Genomic DNA, 17355 nt, shown 5'->3' with positions numbered 1-17355 from the left:
AGCTGTCTGGGTGGTTCACAATGGTTTAGTAGCCATTCAAACGATGTTGTTGCCAAAAGCATTTATTTCTATTGCCCGGGGACTTCAGACTGTGGTTCTCTGGGGTTGTCACTAACCACAAGCTGTGCTGTCGCACATGATATTTTAAGCCAAGGTTAGAGCCACTAAGTCTGCTGCAGACAGTCTGGCGGGTTAGAAAGTGACCAGGGCTTAATAAACTGCATCCGCACGCAACACTTAAACCATGCTGCTTAACCGAAGAGCCTTAACCAGCAGGGTTTAAGTTGTTTTGTGAACAGGCCCAATAGGTGTCTTGCCATTTTGGAAGTATAATTGTGGTCCTCATTGAATTGTAGCATCTGAAATAGGCGTAAGTGACGCACTCTGGATGGTGTGGGAAACAGACCTTGGAATCCACGAAGAGAAAGAAATTTGGAATGCTTTGGAGGATAAGTATCCGCTTAAAACAATATCAGTTTAAAATAGGGAATTCATGGTAAAACTGACCCACAAATGGTATCTCACACCAAGAAAATTATCATTAGCGGGGGCCCGGGGCATCCCCAGAGTGTTGAGAAGGAACATATAAGCATATGTGGTGGGCCTGCCCTAAGGTAAATCGATTTTGAAAATCAGTGTTTTAAGAGAATAGTTTGATCATGGGCAATGGGATCAGCCATCTCCAGGTTTAGCCTTGTAAAATTTACTGTATATATGGGATTCGATGCTGAGCTGCAAAGAAAAAAAACTAGTGAGCCTCTTACTGTTAGCAGGAAGAGGGTTGACAGTAAAACACTGGAAGGATTGGAACGGCCTTCCTATTGAAAGGTGGTAACCAGGAGGGTAGCAGAAATTGCTCACCTTCAGTACTGGAGCATCGAAAGAGGTTCACTCACAGTTCGCACCTTCAAACCCATGAAGGAATCCACAGTGGGGAGAGGCCATATAAAAGCTTGTGGAAAGATTTTCAGTCATTGTGCAAGCCTTCCATCCCATCAAAGTAGGTATACAAGGGGAAGCCCCTTCAATGCTCAGAGTGCGGAACAAACTTCAGTCAATGCAATACATCTTAAATCTCATCAAACAATTCAAGCAGGCAGAAGCTCCATCAGTGCTCAAACTGTGCAGTGAGCATCCATCATAGCAAAGGCAAGAAATCGCATTGAAAGTCACACATAAAGAAGAGTCCAGTAAATTCTAATAGTAATACCTTTCAGTAGAGCAGAGCCCTTGGTTTTAAAAGACTCCGTTCCAGAAGAACGAATACAATTGGAGTAGAATATTTCATCAATCAACCTTAATGACCCATAAAAAATTCACACAAGCTTGGAGTGCTGAAAATGGGGAAGAAAAGTCCCCACAGCATGTCCGACTGTGGGGAAGGAACTTTCCCTGGAGCCAGGACCTTCCAAAGCTGTCTTGGCTTAAGCACTTGCCTGCTGATCTAGGAGGAATAAACTTTGCCTGACGCTGTGAGTCCCCATGGCCATGAGGATTGTCCCAGGAGTGCAGCTGTGGTAACCACCTGGCCAGTTTCCCCCAGAATCTCCAGGTTTTCATACCCTCTGGGTGTTAAGTATATGAAAAGAAATACTTGCTTAGTCATTAAAATTGTGTGTGTATGGCTATCTCAGGGTTAAACAGAGAAAGTATCTGTGGGCAATTACCTTGAGATAGAGGCTGTTCTGGGAACCTTGCCAAGATTCTAAGTTAGCCTCATCACAGCTGTATGTAATGTAGATAAGAATTGTGTAAGATGTGTATATAGTTTCTCACTTGTGTAAAATGGAACTGATCACTGCTTACTGATCACTGCTCTACGATCACTGCTCTCTGTGTATGCCTCAGTGTGCTGATCTGAACTGATCTGATTTGGACTGCACAGAAGCCTGAAGGAAATAAACCAGCTCTGCTGTGTAAGACCTGCGTGATGTGTGTTTGTTTCTGAGCACAAACAGAGTTCCAGAGAGAGAAAAGTTCTGGCAATAACCCAACAAAGGTTATGGGCCCAGCCCAGTCCAGTCCAGGAAGCCTACGCCAGCCTAACCCAGGCAGAAGAACCAGAACTTGGTGGGAACGGTGCAGTATCAGAATCAGAACCAGGAGTCTGCTAAAAACAGAAAACTGTTGATGAAGGAAGACATCAAGCTAAAGCCAGTGCTGCAAAGTGAGGAAAAATCTCAGTCGGCTGACTCTGAGGAGGACTCTGAGCAGAAGGACGGTGAGATACCAATTCCTAAAGCAGAGGGAATGGCAGGAGCTAATATGTCTGGTTTGCATCAATTGTTGGAAAAGCTGAATGACTCTAACTATGCATTATGGTCTTACAAAATGCAAATGTATCTGATTCAGGCTGAACTGTGGTATGTAGTCACAGAGGATCCACCAGATAGAGCAGATCCACAGAATGCTAAATGGTTTAAGGACGATGCAAAAGCAATGGCAGTTATTGCATTAGCTGTGGAAGACTCTCAAATTTCCTTCATTCAGTTTTTGAATACATCAAAAGAGTGCTGGAATGCGCTACAAGCTGTATATCAAAGAGAAACAGCGGGCAGTAAAATAATTCTAACCCGGAAGCTGTATGGAATGAAGCTGAAACCAGGGGAGTCTATGTCAAACCATTTGAAAAGCATGAGAGAAATCTTCAATCAACTCAGGGCACGAGGGATGGAGTTTACAACTATACACCAAGTCTATGTGATTTTGTCAAGTCTTGATTCATCGTACGACGCGGTTGTCACCATGATGGAAAGTCAAGAGGAGAAAAATTTAACCCTCGAGTATGTAGCTGGAAAACTACTGGAAACCTATGAAAGAAGACAAGCTTCAAAACAACAGAGTTTTAAACATCCTGTGGCTGAATTTCAACAAAGCCATAAATCTTCTGATGTGGTGGCTGCATTAAAGGCAAGGAAATGCTTTAATTGTGGTTCCACGGAACATTTACGGCGGGATTGCAACAACAAGAAGAAAAAGCAGTCAACAGCAAAGTGGAGAGAAGAGAACAACATGAATGAAGCTGAATCAACAAAGAAGTGTCTTCTAGCAAGAGTCAAAGAGACAATGAATCCTTGGTTTTTGGACTCTGGGGCTTCAATAAGTATGGCAAAAGACAAACTTTCATTTGTAACCTTGGAAACTTCTACTTCAGAGCAAAAGTGTGTTACCCTTGCAAATGGAACAAAAATCCAGATATGTGGTGTGGGTAATGTATATTTTGATTGTCTGGGAGTTGAACTACAAAGTGTTTTATATGTACCAGAATTAGAAACAAACCTTCTAAGTGTGTTTCAGTTAACAGAAATGGGGTATGAGGTTTGTTTTACTGAAGAAAATTGTACTATAAAACAGGGAAACAAGGTGTGTGTGCAGGGAATAATGAAAGATTCTTTGTATGTGATTAATACTTGTACAGAAAATGAAGTTGTAGCCAGCAAAGTCACAACAAAAACAATAGCCAATTGCAAACCACACCAAGAGTGTATCCATTTAACTCATAAAAGGTTTGGTCATGCTAACTATAAAACAATTTCTAAGATTCCAGAATTGTGTGAAGGAGTGAAAATCAAACCATGTTCTAACTATCTAGAATGTAATGTATGCAGTGAAACCAAGTGTCATAAGTCAAACATTCCAAAACATAGTGAGAGAACAACAAAAAGAATTTTTGAATTAATTCATGCAGATCTTGCAGGTCCTTTTGAGACAAGTCAAGGAGGAAACAGATTTTTCTTGTCTATTGTTGATGATTACAGTAGATTTGGATTTGTGTATGTGTTAAAACAGAAGAGTGAAACTTTTGGAAAGTTTAAAGCCTTTGTTAAGTGGAGTAAAAATAGATTTAAAGAACCTATAGCTAATCTAAGAACGGACCGGGGAGGTGAATTTCTTAGCAACCAATTTAAAAAATTCCTCAGTGATGAGGGTATACAACATGACCTTACTGCTCCATATTCACCATTTCAAAATGGAGTTGCAGAAAGGAAAAACAGAACCTTGCAGAACATGTTAAGAGCTCTATTGAAAGAGTCAGGATTGTCTAACCTGTTCTGGGCAGAAGCTTTGTCCACCTCAAATTATTTGTTAAACAGGCTTTACCACTCTGTACATGAAAAAACCCCATATGAAATGTTTTACAAAAGAAAACCTAGAGTGTCACATATAAGGGTTTTTGGAAGTAAATGTTTTGCTCATGTTCAGAAAGAAAACAGACCAGGAAAGCTAGCTCAAAGAGGTTTGGAATGTAAACTGTTGGGATATGATACACAAACAAAAGGCTATCGTTTGTGGTCTCCATATCACAAAAGTGTAATTGTGAGCAGAGATGTAGTTTTTCATGAACAAATGCAGGAAACAAAACAGTATGTAAGTTTGCCTGTAGAACAGAAAGCTGTAGAAACAGAAGAAATTCCTGAACAATCTCAGCAAGAGAGAGAGGGGGAAGAAACTGTAGAGGAGGAAACTATGCCTGTAACTATGCCAAGTCGATCAGAAAGGGAACGCAAAGCTCCAATTCGTTACTCAGATGAATACCAAAGCAAACAGGTTTCTCATAGAGCTTTACTAATAGCCTATGAACCTACTTCATTTGAGGAAATTCAGGAAATGGAACCTACAGAAGCTCAGGGCTGGCATGAAGCAATGTCAGAGGAAATCAGAGCAATGGAAAAAAATGAAACGTGGGAGCTAGTACCTTTACCTGAAGGTCGTAAAGCCATTACCTGTAAATGGGTATTCAAAGTAAAACAAAATGAGAAAGGACAGGTGGAACGTTACAGAGCAAGATTGGTAGCAAGAGGATTTGCTCAAAAATATCTAATAGATTTTGAAGAAGTTTATGCACCTACAACAAAATACTCAAGTGTAAAACTTTTGTTAAAAATTGCAGCAGAAAAACAATTGAATGTATTTCATTTTGACATCAAAACAGCTTTCTTATATGGAGATTTAACAGAGGAAATTTACATGACTCAACCAAAAGGTTTTGTTAAAAATCCAGGGTTAGTTTGTAAATTGAAAAAATCCATATATGGTTTGAGGCAAGCAGCAAGGTGTTGGAATAAGAAACTGGACAATGTATTGATCAAAATGGGTTTTAAACAAAGCAAAGCTGATCATTGTTTGTACACAAAACAGGATGGTTCAAATGTAGTGTATTTGCTGATTTATGTAGATGATTTGTTACTGGTTTTTAATGAAGAAAAACAGAAAAACACATTTGTAAACCAGCTGCAAAGACATTTTGAGTTAAAAGACCTTGGTTCAGTGAAAAGTTATTTGGGAATGCAAATTTCAAAAGATTCTAACACAGGGTCATTTCTGATTGAACAAAGTGGCAAAATTAAAAAACTGCTGGAAGAACACAGCATGGAGAATTGTAAAATTGTTGCCACTCCTATGGTCACTGATTTTCAAAATCAGACAGACAGTACTGAAATGGAAGACATACAGAAATATCAGAGTGTGATTGGAAGTTTACTTTATCTAGCAAACCTAAGTAGACCAGATATTACATTTGCTGTAAATCTTTTAAGCAGAAAAATGACAAAACCTTCTGTAACTGATTGGACAGCTGTAAAACGTGTATTGAGATATCTAAAAGGTACAATCAATCACAAATTGGAAATATCTACACACAAAGATGGAAATTTCTGTGTTTATGCAGATGTTGACTGGGCTAACGCAATTGATAGAAAGTCTACCAGTGGAGCAGCATTCTTTTACAATCAATCTTTGATTGATTGGTATACAAGAAAACAAAATTGTGTAGCAACCTCTAGTGCAGAAGCAGAATATATCAGCTTATCTCTGGCTTGTAATGAGATTGAGTGGTATAAACAATTATTTGCTGATCTAAGGTTGGAAATTGAGACACCAGTAACCATATTTGAGGATAATCAGGCATGTATTAGTATGGCTACATCTGAAAAGTGTAAACCAAGAACTAAACATGTGGATGTTCGTTATTCTCATGTGAAAGATATAATTCAGAAGGGCTGGATTAAGCTTGAATATTGTCCATCTGAAATGATGTTGGCTGATTTATTCACAAAACCAGTATCAATGGTAAAACACAAAGAGATGCTTTTAAAGCTGGGTCTCAGATTGTAACACAATTTAAACAACATGCGCAAGAGGAGGACTGTTAAGTATATGAAAAGAAATACTTGCTTAGTCATTAAAATTGTGTGTGTATGGCTATCTCAGGGTTAAACAGAGAAAGTATCTGTGGGCAATTACCTTGAGATAGAGGCTGTTCTGGGAACCTTGCCAAGATTCTAAGTTAGCCTCATCACAGCTGTATGTAATGTAGATAAGAATTGTGTAAGATGTGTATATAGTTTCTCACTTGTGTAAAATGGAACTGATCACTGCTTACTGATCACTGCTCTCTGTGTATGCCTCAGTGTGCTGATCTGAACTGATCTGATTTGGACTGCACAGAAGCCTGAAGGAAATAAACCAGCTCTGCTGTGTAAGACCTGCGTGATGTGTGTTTGTTTCTGAGCACAAACAGAGTTCCAGAGAGAGAAAAGTTCTGGCAATAACCCAACACTGGGGGGCTCCGGGGGGGGGGGATTTTCAATTTATTTTAAAACCTCTGGGAAAAGCGTGGGGGAGCAGGCTGCACATTTTCTATATTTCGGGAAAGTGCACAGATCGCATTCGCTATTAGCCTGGCTGGGGCATGTTTGCGCTTGGATGGACAATCCATGTGGGAGAGGCTGCTGGGGCAGCAGTAGTGGCAGCAGCAGCATGGGGCGAGGTGCCGGTGACCAGTGAGGCGAAGCAAGGCGGCCGCTATTTAATAAAAGTGGAAAAGGGTTAAAGTATGTGGCAGGAAGTGTGGGGCCTCATCCAGCCCCTGCTCTACACAGGCCTCTAGGACCCAGCCCCCTCTCCTCCTTAACCCTTTAATGGAGGCAACACAAAAAGGACGCAGAGGCTCCTCCAGGGGCCCTGGCAGAGACGTGGACCTGGAGGGGGGGCTTTTATGCCCGCAGCAGCATCGCGGCCCCACCTGCTCCTTTGGGATCCAGGGCAGCTCTTGGCACCATTGGTTTCTCTTTGGGTGCAGAACTCATCCAGCCACGTGCACCGGATATTATGGGATGCCAGCAGCATTGGACGCCCCACTGCCCCTCTGGGGCAGCCCCTCTCCCCCCCTTGGCATGAACCCCCTCCACCCAACCCCCAGAACTTCTCCTGCTTCCTTCCGCTGTCCCCCTCCTTCCCTCCGTCCCACCAAGGGAGTTTTGTCCCCCTCAAAGCCTTCAGACTTCCCCCCACTTGTGCCCACAGGAGACCATCCGAGGAGCCCTGAGGCTGGATCAGGCCAAGGGTCCCTCCAGTCCAGCGCTCCCTTCACACTAGCTGTAGACCCACAAGCAGAACACGGGTGCTGCAGCACCCTCCCGCCCATGTTCCCCAGCAACTGGTGCATAGAGGCTTACTCCTGGTTAATCAGTTAGCTATTTTTTAACCCATACTGCATTAAACTGACCCCACAAAGGACCCCAAATTTCTTCCTCTGTGTGGACTGCAAGGTCTGTTTCCCTCACTATCCAGAGTGGGTCACTGATGCCCTTTTCAGATGTTAACAATCCACGAACTTTGGGAATTGATGCTCCCAAAATGCCAAGACGCTTATTGAAGATCATTCACGCTTTATCCCACCCCTGTGAGCCCACCCTTCAGAAACCTCTCCTCTTCCATCCAGGGAATTCAATGCTGGAATTGGAGGGTCTCAGAATAATATGCCATGTTTCAGGAGTCCACACCCACCCTCCCCATATTGCTTATACAAGAGTAATTTATATAATCTAGGTGTGCTTTAGTACCTAAAATAAAATAAATGGTTTCTGCCATTTCGCAGTTGGCTTTGAGGGTTCAAAATTGTCACGGTTTGAAATAGAAATAAATGTTTTGGAACCAACGGCAGTTCAATGGCTACTGAACAATCCATAAGGCCAAACTCCTGCTCCCTCCACTTCCTAGGGTTTTTTGGAGTAGTGCTTTGCTGATGAAAATGTGAAACAGACCATCACTTTCCACCCCCTGAGTCCTTATAGGTCTTCTGCCCTGTGTGAATTCTAGGATGTGATTTCAGACGTCGTGCTGCGAGCAAAGCTCTTTCTGCATTCCAAGTCTTGCTGCCTGTGTGGATCTTTTGATGTCCATTAAGATTCACACTGCAACCCAAACTTGTTCCACACTCTGGACATCCATAGGGCTTCTCATCTGTGTGAATTCTTCAATGCAACTTCAGGTGACAGCTCTGACCAAAGCTTTTTTTTTTACACTCTGACCCTTTTAGGGCTTCTCACCTGAGTGAATTCTTTGAAGCTGCTGAAGTTGTTGGTTATCACTGAAATACTTTATTTACTTACAATATTTATATACTGCTCCCTATCCAAGATTGTGGAATAGTGAACAAATAGAAGAGTACAAACCGAATAAAAACATTTAAAATTACATTTAAAAGTACAACCAGAATAAAACCAGGCAGCAACACAGAGATTAAAATTTTTAAAACAGCAGGGATAAAAGACTAAGAGGCTGAAATGCTAAATGACTTGAAAAATAAAAAAGGTCTTCACCAGACATTGGAAAGAGTACAACATAGGTGCCAGGCGAAACTCAATCCATGGCTACGGTGCCACCGCAGAAAAGGCTCTCCTCCTGGAAGCCCCCTCCCTCACTTCCTTTGACAGGGGCTCACGGAAAACGACCCCAGACGATGATCTTAGGGACCAGGCAGGTACATACGTTCCTTCAGATAGACCAGCTCCAAGCTATTTAGGGCTTTGAATGTTAATACTAGCACTTTGAATTGGGCCCAGGCCTTGACTGGCAGCCAGTGCAGATGGAAAAGTCCTGGCATAATGCAATCATAGAATCATAGAATCATAGAATAGCAGAGTTGGAAGGGGCCTACAAGGCCATCGAGTCCAACCCCCTGCTCAATGCAGGAATCCACCCTAAAGCATCCCTGACAGATGGTTGTCCAGCTGCCTCTTGAATGCCTCTAGTGTGGGAGAGCCCACAACCTCCCTAGGTAGCTGATTCCATTGTCGCACTGCTCTAACAGTCAGGAAGTTTTTCCTGATGTCCAGCCGGAATCTGGCTTCCTTTAACTTGAGCCCGTTATTCCGTGTCCTGCACTCTGGGAGGATCAAGAAGAGATCCTGGCCCTCCTCTGTGTGACAACCTTTTAAGTATTTGGAGACTGCTATCATGTCTCCCCTCAATCTTCTCTTCTCCAGGCTAAACATGCCCAGATCCCATGGGCCAGTCCCCGTTAAAGATCTTGCAGCCCTGTTTTGGACTAGCTGAAGTTTCTGGACCGTCTTCAAAGGCAGCCCCACGCTTGCAGTGATCCAACCGAGAAGTTGTCAGCGCATGGATCACTGTAGCTGGGCTGTCTCTGTCCAGATAAGGGCCCAGTTGGCAATTGGGCACATGGGGGCAACAGACACCTCAACTGGAGCTGCGCTAACAACAGCGTCCAGCCTGCTGCAGAGGCAAGTGATTCTGTCCTCAAAGTACAATGCATAAAGGTTGCAGTGGGTCTTTGACTGGGCCAGGGCCCCATTGATGGGGGTGGGCGTTAACACCCCGTGGACCACCTGGAAGAGCTCCACTGGACAGATGCAAAGGAGGCAGCAAAATAAGCCTTCTTTGCTGCCCGCATTGCCACACAATAGGCACAATTATGTGCTCTAGAGCGTCCTCGGTCGTCGTCGCTTGGAGTCTTACACCATTTGCATGCTGGCTAATGTCCAGCCTATTAGAATCATAGAATAGCAGAGTTGGAAGAGGCCTACAAGGCCATCGAGTCCAACCCCCTGCTCAATGCAGGAATCCACCCTAAAGCATCCCTGACAGATGGTTGTCCAGCTGCTTCTTGAAGGTCTCTAGTGTGGGAGAGCCCACAACCTCCCTAGGTAACTGGTTCCATTGTCATACTGCTCTAACAGATAAGAAGTTCTACCTGATGTCCAGCTGGGACCTGGCTTCCTGTAACTTGAGCCCATTATTCCGTGTCCTGCATCAACTGCAGCTCCCCAGAATACCAAGGAGCAGGGCAGGATCTACAGGGCTGGAGAGTGCACTCAGGGTCAATCACGCCGATGGCCCTCCACATCTCACTGTCCCACAGACAGGCTAGAGCCTCGGCTGGATCACCAGCTCTCTGCACTGGAAAATCTCCAAGAGCATTCAGAAATCCATTGGATTCCAACAGTCTAGTGGGGCGGACCATCCAAATGGGATCTCCACCCCTACATGAGGGAAGAAATGCAGTGAGTTCAAATCTCACCAGGAAATGATCTGACCATAACAATGGGTTACTTGCCCCCACCCCAATCTTCAGACTGCCCATCTTACAACTTGGATCGAAAACAAAAATAAGACTGTCCTGGACTTAGAGCACTGAAAGAGCTTTTCTCCTGATTGAATTCTTTGGAGCAAGTTACAGTCAGTGCTCCGACGAAAGCTTTTCCTTCATACAAAGCGTTCATAGCGCTTCTCAATTGAATGGATCGTTTCAAGAGAGGGAAGGGGCAATCTGCAATTGAATTGCTTTCCAAGCTCTGAGCACTTTTATGGCTTCTCGCTTCTGTGAATTCTTTGATGTTGCTTGAGGTTTGCGTTCTGAGAAAAGCTGTTTCCACACTCTAGGCATTTGTAGAGCTTCTCCCCTGTGTGAATTCTCTGATGTCGCTTAAGGGTGGCGCTCTGAGCAAAGCTCTTTCCACACTCTAAGCAAATATAGGGCTTCTCACCTGTGTGAGTTCTTTGATGTGTATTCAGGTTGCCGCTCCGACTGAAGTTCTTTCCACACTCTGAGCATTTATAGGGCTTCTCTCCTGTGTGAATACTTTGATGTCGCTTAAGGGTCGTGCTGTGAGCAAAGCTCTTTTCGCACTCTATGCATTTATAGGGCCTCTTCCCTGTGTGAATTTTTTGATGTTCCTTAAGTTGTGTGCTGTGAGCAAAGCTCTTTCTGCACTCTGAGCATTCATGGGGCTTCTCACCTGAGTGAGTGCTTTGATGTCGCTTAAGGTGTGTGCTGCGAGCAAAGCTCTTTCCGCACTCTAGGCATTCATAGGGCTTTCCCCCTGTATGATTTCTTTGATGTTCCTTAAGTTCTGACCAGTAAGCAAAGATCTGTCCGCACTCTGAGCATTCATTGGTCTTCTTCCAGGAGTGATTTTTTTTATGTCGCCTAAGGTGTGTGCTTCGAGCAAAGCTCTTTCCACACTCTGAGCATTTATAGGGCTTATCTCCAAAGTGAATTTTTTTTTGCAAGCACTGACATCTTTTCTCTTCTGTGTGAAATTGTTGACATTTGGTAAGGTGAATCTTCGGAGTTTTTATGTCCTGAGAGCTTTTCCTCTGTGCCTTCCTATTGTGAATGTTCCTCTTACTTGGTCCTTCTAGTATTGGACTTTCACGGATGTCTGACCCTTCCAAAGAAATGGATTTGATTCTCCACTTCTCTTCAGTTTGAGTTTTCCTTCTCTGGTTTATGCCGTTTTCCTTGTTCTCCCTGCGATCACCTGCAAGAATAGAAAAAAAGAATTTTTCCTGAAATCAGGGAACAAACCAAATGGTTTGCCTATTTCATTATCTGAATACAAAAATATTTGGTTTGAGAGGCAGATCCTTCCAAACACATTAAATATCCCCTGATGTTCAATAGAATTCAGAACTAGAATGATGTACAGTACTTTCATTGATAATATGTCATAACTCTTAAAAAGTAGCTCAAAGAATAAATGATCAATGTAAAATACTGTAAATCCAAAAGGCACGTAAAGGCTGCTATTTTGTCCTAGCTGATTATTTAAATGGGAACTGAATAGTGGGAATTCTACCCTCATGGTTCTTTTCATTGTCCCAGTTGCTTTGGAAACCCTCAGTCATGGCATCCTCCTAGACCATCTCACTGGGTTGTAGTATTGTTTATTACAGAACTATATTTCAAAAATGAAGTCTGTCCTGCTGTCTAGTGGTACCTCAAAATGGAAAGCAAACTGTTCAGAACAGGCTTCTGAAAATGCCGTAGTCTGCTCTCCGGTGTATCCTCCATGGAGGACATTAACATTCAACGTTATGCAGATGCAATCATGGTTTGCAGCCATCATTGACACAGAATAAGTCCATCAATGGGCTTTTATCTACGTTTTGTCAGGTGTTCGGAGTGTTTGCCTTAAATTCTGATGGCACAAGCACAAACTCATACTTCCACCTTCTAGGATCTGTCAGGAAGACAAAGAGGGAGCCTTACCCAGAGGGGTCCCATTCCTTACCCAGAGATGCCAGGATCCCATGATTCTCCTCCATGACTTCCTTGTGCAGAGTCCTCTGGCCTGGATCCAGCAGAGCCCACTCCTCCTCCGAGAAATGCACGGCCACCTCCTCAAAGGTCACTGGACCCTGAAACAAGAAAACAAGACCATGTTCTCCTCACACATTATGTAGCAATGCATGTAAAGGTGAGAATTCCTGCAGGATCCAGACCTTCAAGAGTGACATTCAAGGCCTCCCTAGCAGCCATCTGGGAGGAGAACAAAGGCTAAAGGGGCAGGTTCTTCCAGGACCAAAGAGATGTGCAGGGGACAGAGGCCCCCAGGACTCCCCTACCTGCCCAGGCTGTGCAGAAACCGCTTCTGCTCCACCACCAAGCGAAGGAGGCCTAGAAGGATCCCCCAGGATCAGTTCACTTTCTCTGCAGGCTTTTCTGCTCCCTGAGAGTTAGGCAAAGACAGTGGGAAATAAGTTATAGTTCTTAACCAATTGCATTTTTGCTGTTTTAGTGGAATCCATGTCCATCCACACTACTAAACCCCATTTATTTTTTTAATATCAAGAGAAAAAGTCTCTCTTCCCGTCCCGTCCCGTCCAGTTCACCCCCACCCCCCGCAAAATCAGACTCAAGGAGAACGTTGGCAGCTCATGTATCTCAAGACCATGGTGAAATACATCCCACTAATCCTTACCCAATGAGGAAGGTCCTACGTCACCCTCCTGCAAGATCCATCCGTCCAGCGGCCTCTGTGTGATGCCCGGTGGAGCCTTCTCAGCCTCTGGGAAATCTGTGGGTGCTCTGGCCAACATCCCCTGGACCTGGAACAGCAGGGAGGATCACAGGCAGAGAAGAGGGATTAGAGAAGGAAAGAAAAGGGTCAGGTCAAGGCCAAGGACAGCGTTTCCCAAATTTCTTTGCATTTCAGGGCTCCTTCTCAAGTTGACCTACCCTCCAAGCCACACAGCACACTAAGTTGGGTCTTTATCAGTGGAACACACGAGGATGTGTGTTTTGGCGCTAAGAGTTCAACCCTGGCATAAGCAAAGCACTTCAACACCCTCCAAAAACCAACCAGGAGGAAAGCGAGAACCTCCCAGACGTTCCCCAACACCCAGCATTTTCCGCTGCACGTTCAGCAATTTCGTGCCTATGAATGCTCTTCCTCAGGGGGGATCTGCCGTCACTATGTCTTGTGGCAGTGAATTCCATTCTAGTGTATACATGGAAGAAGTTGAGTTACTGGTGGGAAGTATTAAGATTTCAGTCCCTTTTAGTCATCAGGATGAAATGCTCTCACCTGCTCTTTGTCCTCTGCCTGGCTCAGGAGGAAGCCTTCTGCCAGGGCCACCGCCTGGGAACTGGTTTCCGCTCCACATTCTCTGACCCAGCTCTCCATCTCCGGGGGCAGGACAGCCAGGAACTGCTCCAGGACCACCAGGTCCAGCATCTGAGCTTTTGTGTGCTTTTCTGGCTTCAGCCACTGACAGCAAAGATGGTGGAGTCGGCTGCAAACCTCTCGGGGTCCCTCACCTTCCTTGTAGCAGAACCCCCTAAAGTGAAGGCCCTGCACGTCTGAGCTGGTGTTGCTCCCAGGCTGGTTCTTCTGCATTCTTCTTTCCCAAAGTTCTGCACTGCTTCCTTCCTGGGTGAGACATGCAGCTTTTTCTGTCTCAGAGCCAGCAAAGTTTTGCTCTTTCATCTTTTTTCTCTTCTCCATCTCTGCTTCCAGCACAACTCAAAAAGTCTGTTTCCTTCACTGCCTATTTCTCCTGTCCTGTCCTGTAGGAATTCAAAAGGAGGAGCTCCATGAATTAGATACAGCTGTGGCCGACTTAATACCCAGGACCTGTCTCAAATGAGTCCCTACAACCCCGGTTCCACAGGAATCAGGCTCCTGGTTGAAAATGAGTTTCTAAATCTTGAGCAAGAGAACAGTGAATGCTCTTTGAACTTCTTAAACAAATGAAACAAGCCACAAAGGAAGCCTTAAGAAATGAATGGTTTATAAAGACAGTAAATGCAAAAGAACATCACATACAGCAGTGAAATGTGAAACATGTAATAATTACAAAGAAATACCTTCATACGCAATGCAAAATACACAACGCTTGCAAAGGCTTGTTAGAAAAGAATGTGAAAAGACTACTTGACTCAACTAGCAGCAGTTAAATTGTTATTTGGGTAAACTTCCAACAGTCCAAACTAGTTCAATGCAATGTTAAAAGCTTTCAGCCACATAACATTATAGTCTGAACTTTTGCAGAAAAGGAAGGAAAGAGAGTGGGGATGGCGTGGAATTAAAAGGAAGGTGGAGCTACCAGTCCCAGGCAGAGATCTGGAGATCAGGATGTTGCAGACCCAGAGGAAAGTTGGAAGAGGATCCTCTTAGAACCCAGGGTGTAGAACTCAGCAACGTCGAGTTAGGAAAAATTAATCCAGAATGTAGAGAGGATGTTTTAAAATGGAAAAGGATAGTGAAGTCTGAGTTCCACCAGTGACTAAAATAAAATCGTTGGGGAACACTGACTCAAGCTGCTCAGGACCGAAGCATCTGGACCCCCAAAAGCTCGATCAGAAGCGATGGCAGCTGCAGCCTCAAAAAGTGAAGAAGATACATGGGCAAAGCAAGAATTTCTTTGTTCTCTCAAAGAGAAGGAAAACATGCAAACTGTGGCCCCAAATGCTCCAAAACTAGCGGAAAGTGTGTGTGGGGGGGGGGATGTATGTCCAGAAATGTTTGCCCACTTCCAGATGAGTTAGAAACTTGAAATGCAATGATAAAAGCTTTCAACTACATAACAGTATAGACTAAACTTTTTTCCGTCATTAGAGGAAGCTGCTTTGAGGGGGCTCCGGGCAGCAAAACGTTCTGCCCTCAAAGCAAAACAGGTCTGCTGATGAACCAGTTTCACTCCCAATCCATTCCATGGCTTCCTCCTAAGCCCTCTCTGTTCCCAGCAAAAGAGTCCCAAAAAGGGACCCGAGTAACAGTGATTTCGCCTCTCTCTTAGCATGTAAACAGCAGGCTCACTTAATAAATCAAAGAGGAAGGTACTAAAACAAATATGATGAAAGCACCCCAGGTTGATTCCAAAGCCATTGTGACCAAATGTTTCCCTACAGGAGGGCCTGGATTCCCTAGGGGCAAGTACTGCCTTTTAGCGGGTCCTAATAAAAGCACCTTGAGATTTATTTGCAAGGCCTTGTGACTAAAATAAAGGGGGAAATGTGTCCCATGGTGCTTCTTCACGAACAGCTTTTATAAAAACTTTTTGACCACAGGTGGGATATTCCTCCTCCCCACCCAGGACCTTTCCTCTTGTGTCCCTCCCAGACCCCCTTTCTCCAGCCATCCCTTCCAGGATCCCCTAATGATGGGGAGAGCAGGAGGTGCAAGGCGGAGGTCTCCTGGAGGGGCCCCAAGTGGGTCAGCCGCCTGGGGGACAGGTGGGCTCCCTCTCTCCCCCCCCCGACCCCCCTGCCTTTTGCACTTACCTGCTCCTCTGCATGGAAAGAGAGGTTGCGGTTGCACACACCATGCACGCATGCCATGGGGAGATCCCATCCTGCTTTGCAATGGGGTGGGAGGCGGGAAGTGTGGGGCGGGAAGGGAGGGTCATCGTCCAGCCTTTGCTCTAGGACCCATCCCCCTCTCCTCATCTTTAACCCTTAGATGGACTCAACACAAAAGAGGCCGGGGGCTCCCGGCAGAGACGCGGACCTGGAGGGGGCTTTTATCCCTGCAGCAGCATCGCCACCCCGCCTGCTCCTTCTGGGGGCTTCGCCGGATCCAGGGCGGCTCTTGGCTCTTGGTTTCCCTTTGGGCGCAGAACGCAGCTGGCCATGTGCACCGGATATTATGGGGTGTCAATAGCTTTGAACACCCCTTGCCCTCCCCCTCTGGGGCAGCCCCTCCCCCCATGAACCCCTGCCCTCCACCCTCCAAGAAATTCTCCCTACTTCTTTCCGCTGCCCCCCTCTCTCTTCCCCGCAAGGGAGTTTTGTCCCCCTCAAAGCCATAAGACTGGATCAGGCCAAGGGTCCCTCTAGTCCAGCGCTCCCTTCACACAACCGGTCTACCCACAAGCATGGCACGGGTGCAGCAGCACCCTCCCGCCCATGTTCCCCAGCAACTGGTGCATACAGGCTTAATGCCTCAGATACTTGAGGTAGCACACAACCATCAGCAGCAGTAGCCCTTAGCAGCCTTCTCCTCCAGGAATGTATCCAACCCCCTTTCAAAGCCATCCAAGTTGGTGGCCATTAATACGTCTTGCATCATCATCATCATCATCATCATCATCATCGTTATTATTATTATTATTATTATTATCCCGCCTTTTGCCCAATGCTGGGCCTCAAGGCGGCCTTACAAAGTTTAAAACATACATTTCCTCTTCATCACAACAGTTAAAGTGCAGGAGCTATACTAGAGTGACCAGTTTTAAAAGAGGGCAGGGCTCCTGCAGCTTCAACTGTGGTGATGAAGAGGGAATTTCACCAGGTTCCCCATATATACAAGTAACACCTGCTGAAATTCCCTTTTCAATACAACTATTAAAGATACAGGAGCCCTGTCCTCCTTTTCATAGGGTCACCCTATCCAACCCCCTTTCAAAGCCATCTCAGTTGGTGGCCATCACTACATCTTGCTTTAGCCAATTCCATAGTTCAATTCCATATGTGGTGTGTGGAAAAAAGAAAAAGACCTCACGAGTTTATTCACCGTTGACTAGATGTGCTTTGAGGAAGCCTATGCTATTTATACCTTCGGACAAGCCTTTTTCTTTGAGTTTTCTACAGGTATTCCCATGACTGGGTGATTCAGTCAAGGTCTTCTCACATCATGCAAACATCAGGGAATGTCTGAAAACTCCAGATTTACAAGAGTGGTAAAAATTCCAACTCTTTATTTATCTCCTGTGGAGACAGGGTGTTCAATCTCAAAATCCGCTTCAATTTAATTTTGAAATCAATTGTGTCCGAGGTCATTGTATTGGTATTGCTTTTTTTTTTTTAACCCCCACCTTGAAAAA

The 17355-nt window shown here is 44.8% G+C and overlaps 3 protein-coding genes across 3 annotated transcripts in view; 2 read left to right on the top strand and 1 right to left on the bottom strand.

Annotated features, from left to right (window-relative positions):
• The window catches only part of LOC134396268 (uncharacterized), an 853762-nt gene that overhangs the window by 224646 nt on the left and 611761 nt on the right, over positions 1-17355 (bottom strand). Inside the window, 2 exon segments of the mRNA XM_063122688.1 lie at positions 12655-12758; positions 13011-13137. Of these exon segments, the coding sequence (XP_062978758.1) occupies positions 12655-12758; positions 13011-13137 (231 nt within the window).
• Positions 1-17355, top strand: part of LOC134396301 (zinc finger protein 420-like) — a 207773-nt gene that overhangs the window by 100943 nt on the left and 89475 nt on the right. The window lies entirely within an intron of this gene.
• Positions 1-17355, top strand: part of LOC134396430 (zinc finger protein 239-like) — a 193426-nt gene that overhangs the window by 100933 nt on the left and 75138 nt on the right. The gene's annotated exons all lie outside the window — the stretch shown is intronic.

The sequence above is a fragment of the Elgaria multicarinata genome, chromosome 3 (genome assembly GCF_023053635.1).
Source record: "Elgaria multicarinata webbii isolate HBS135686 ecotype San Diego chromosome 3, rElgMul1.1.pri, whole genome shotgun sequence".
In the NCBI taxonomy this organism is placed as follows: Eukaryota; Metazoa; Chordata; class Lepidosauria; order Squamata; family Anguidae; genus Elgaria; species Elgaria multicarinata.
Note: the sequence above shows the minus strand (reverse complement) of the source record. Positions and strands in the feature narration are given on the sequence as shown.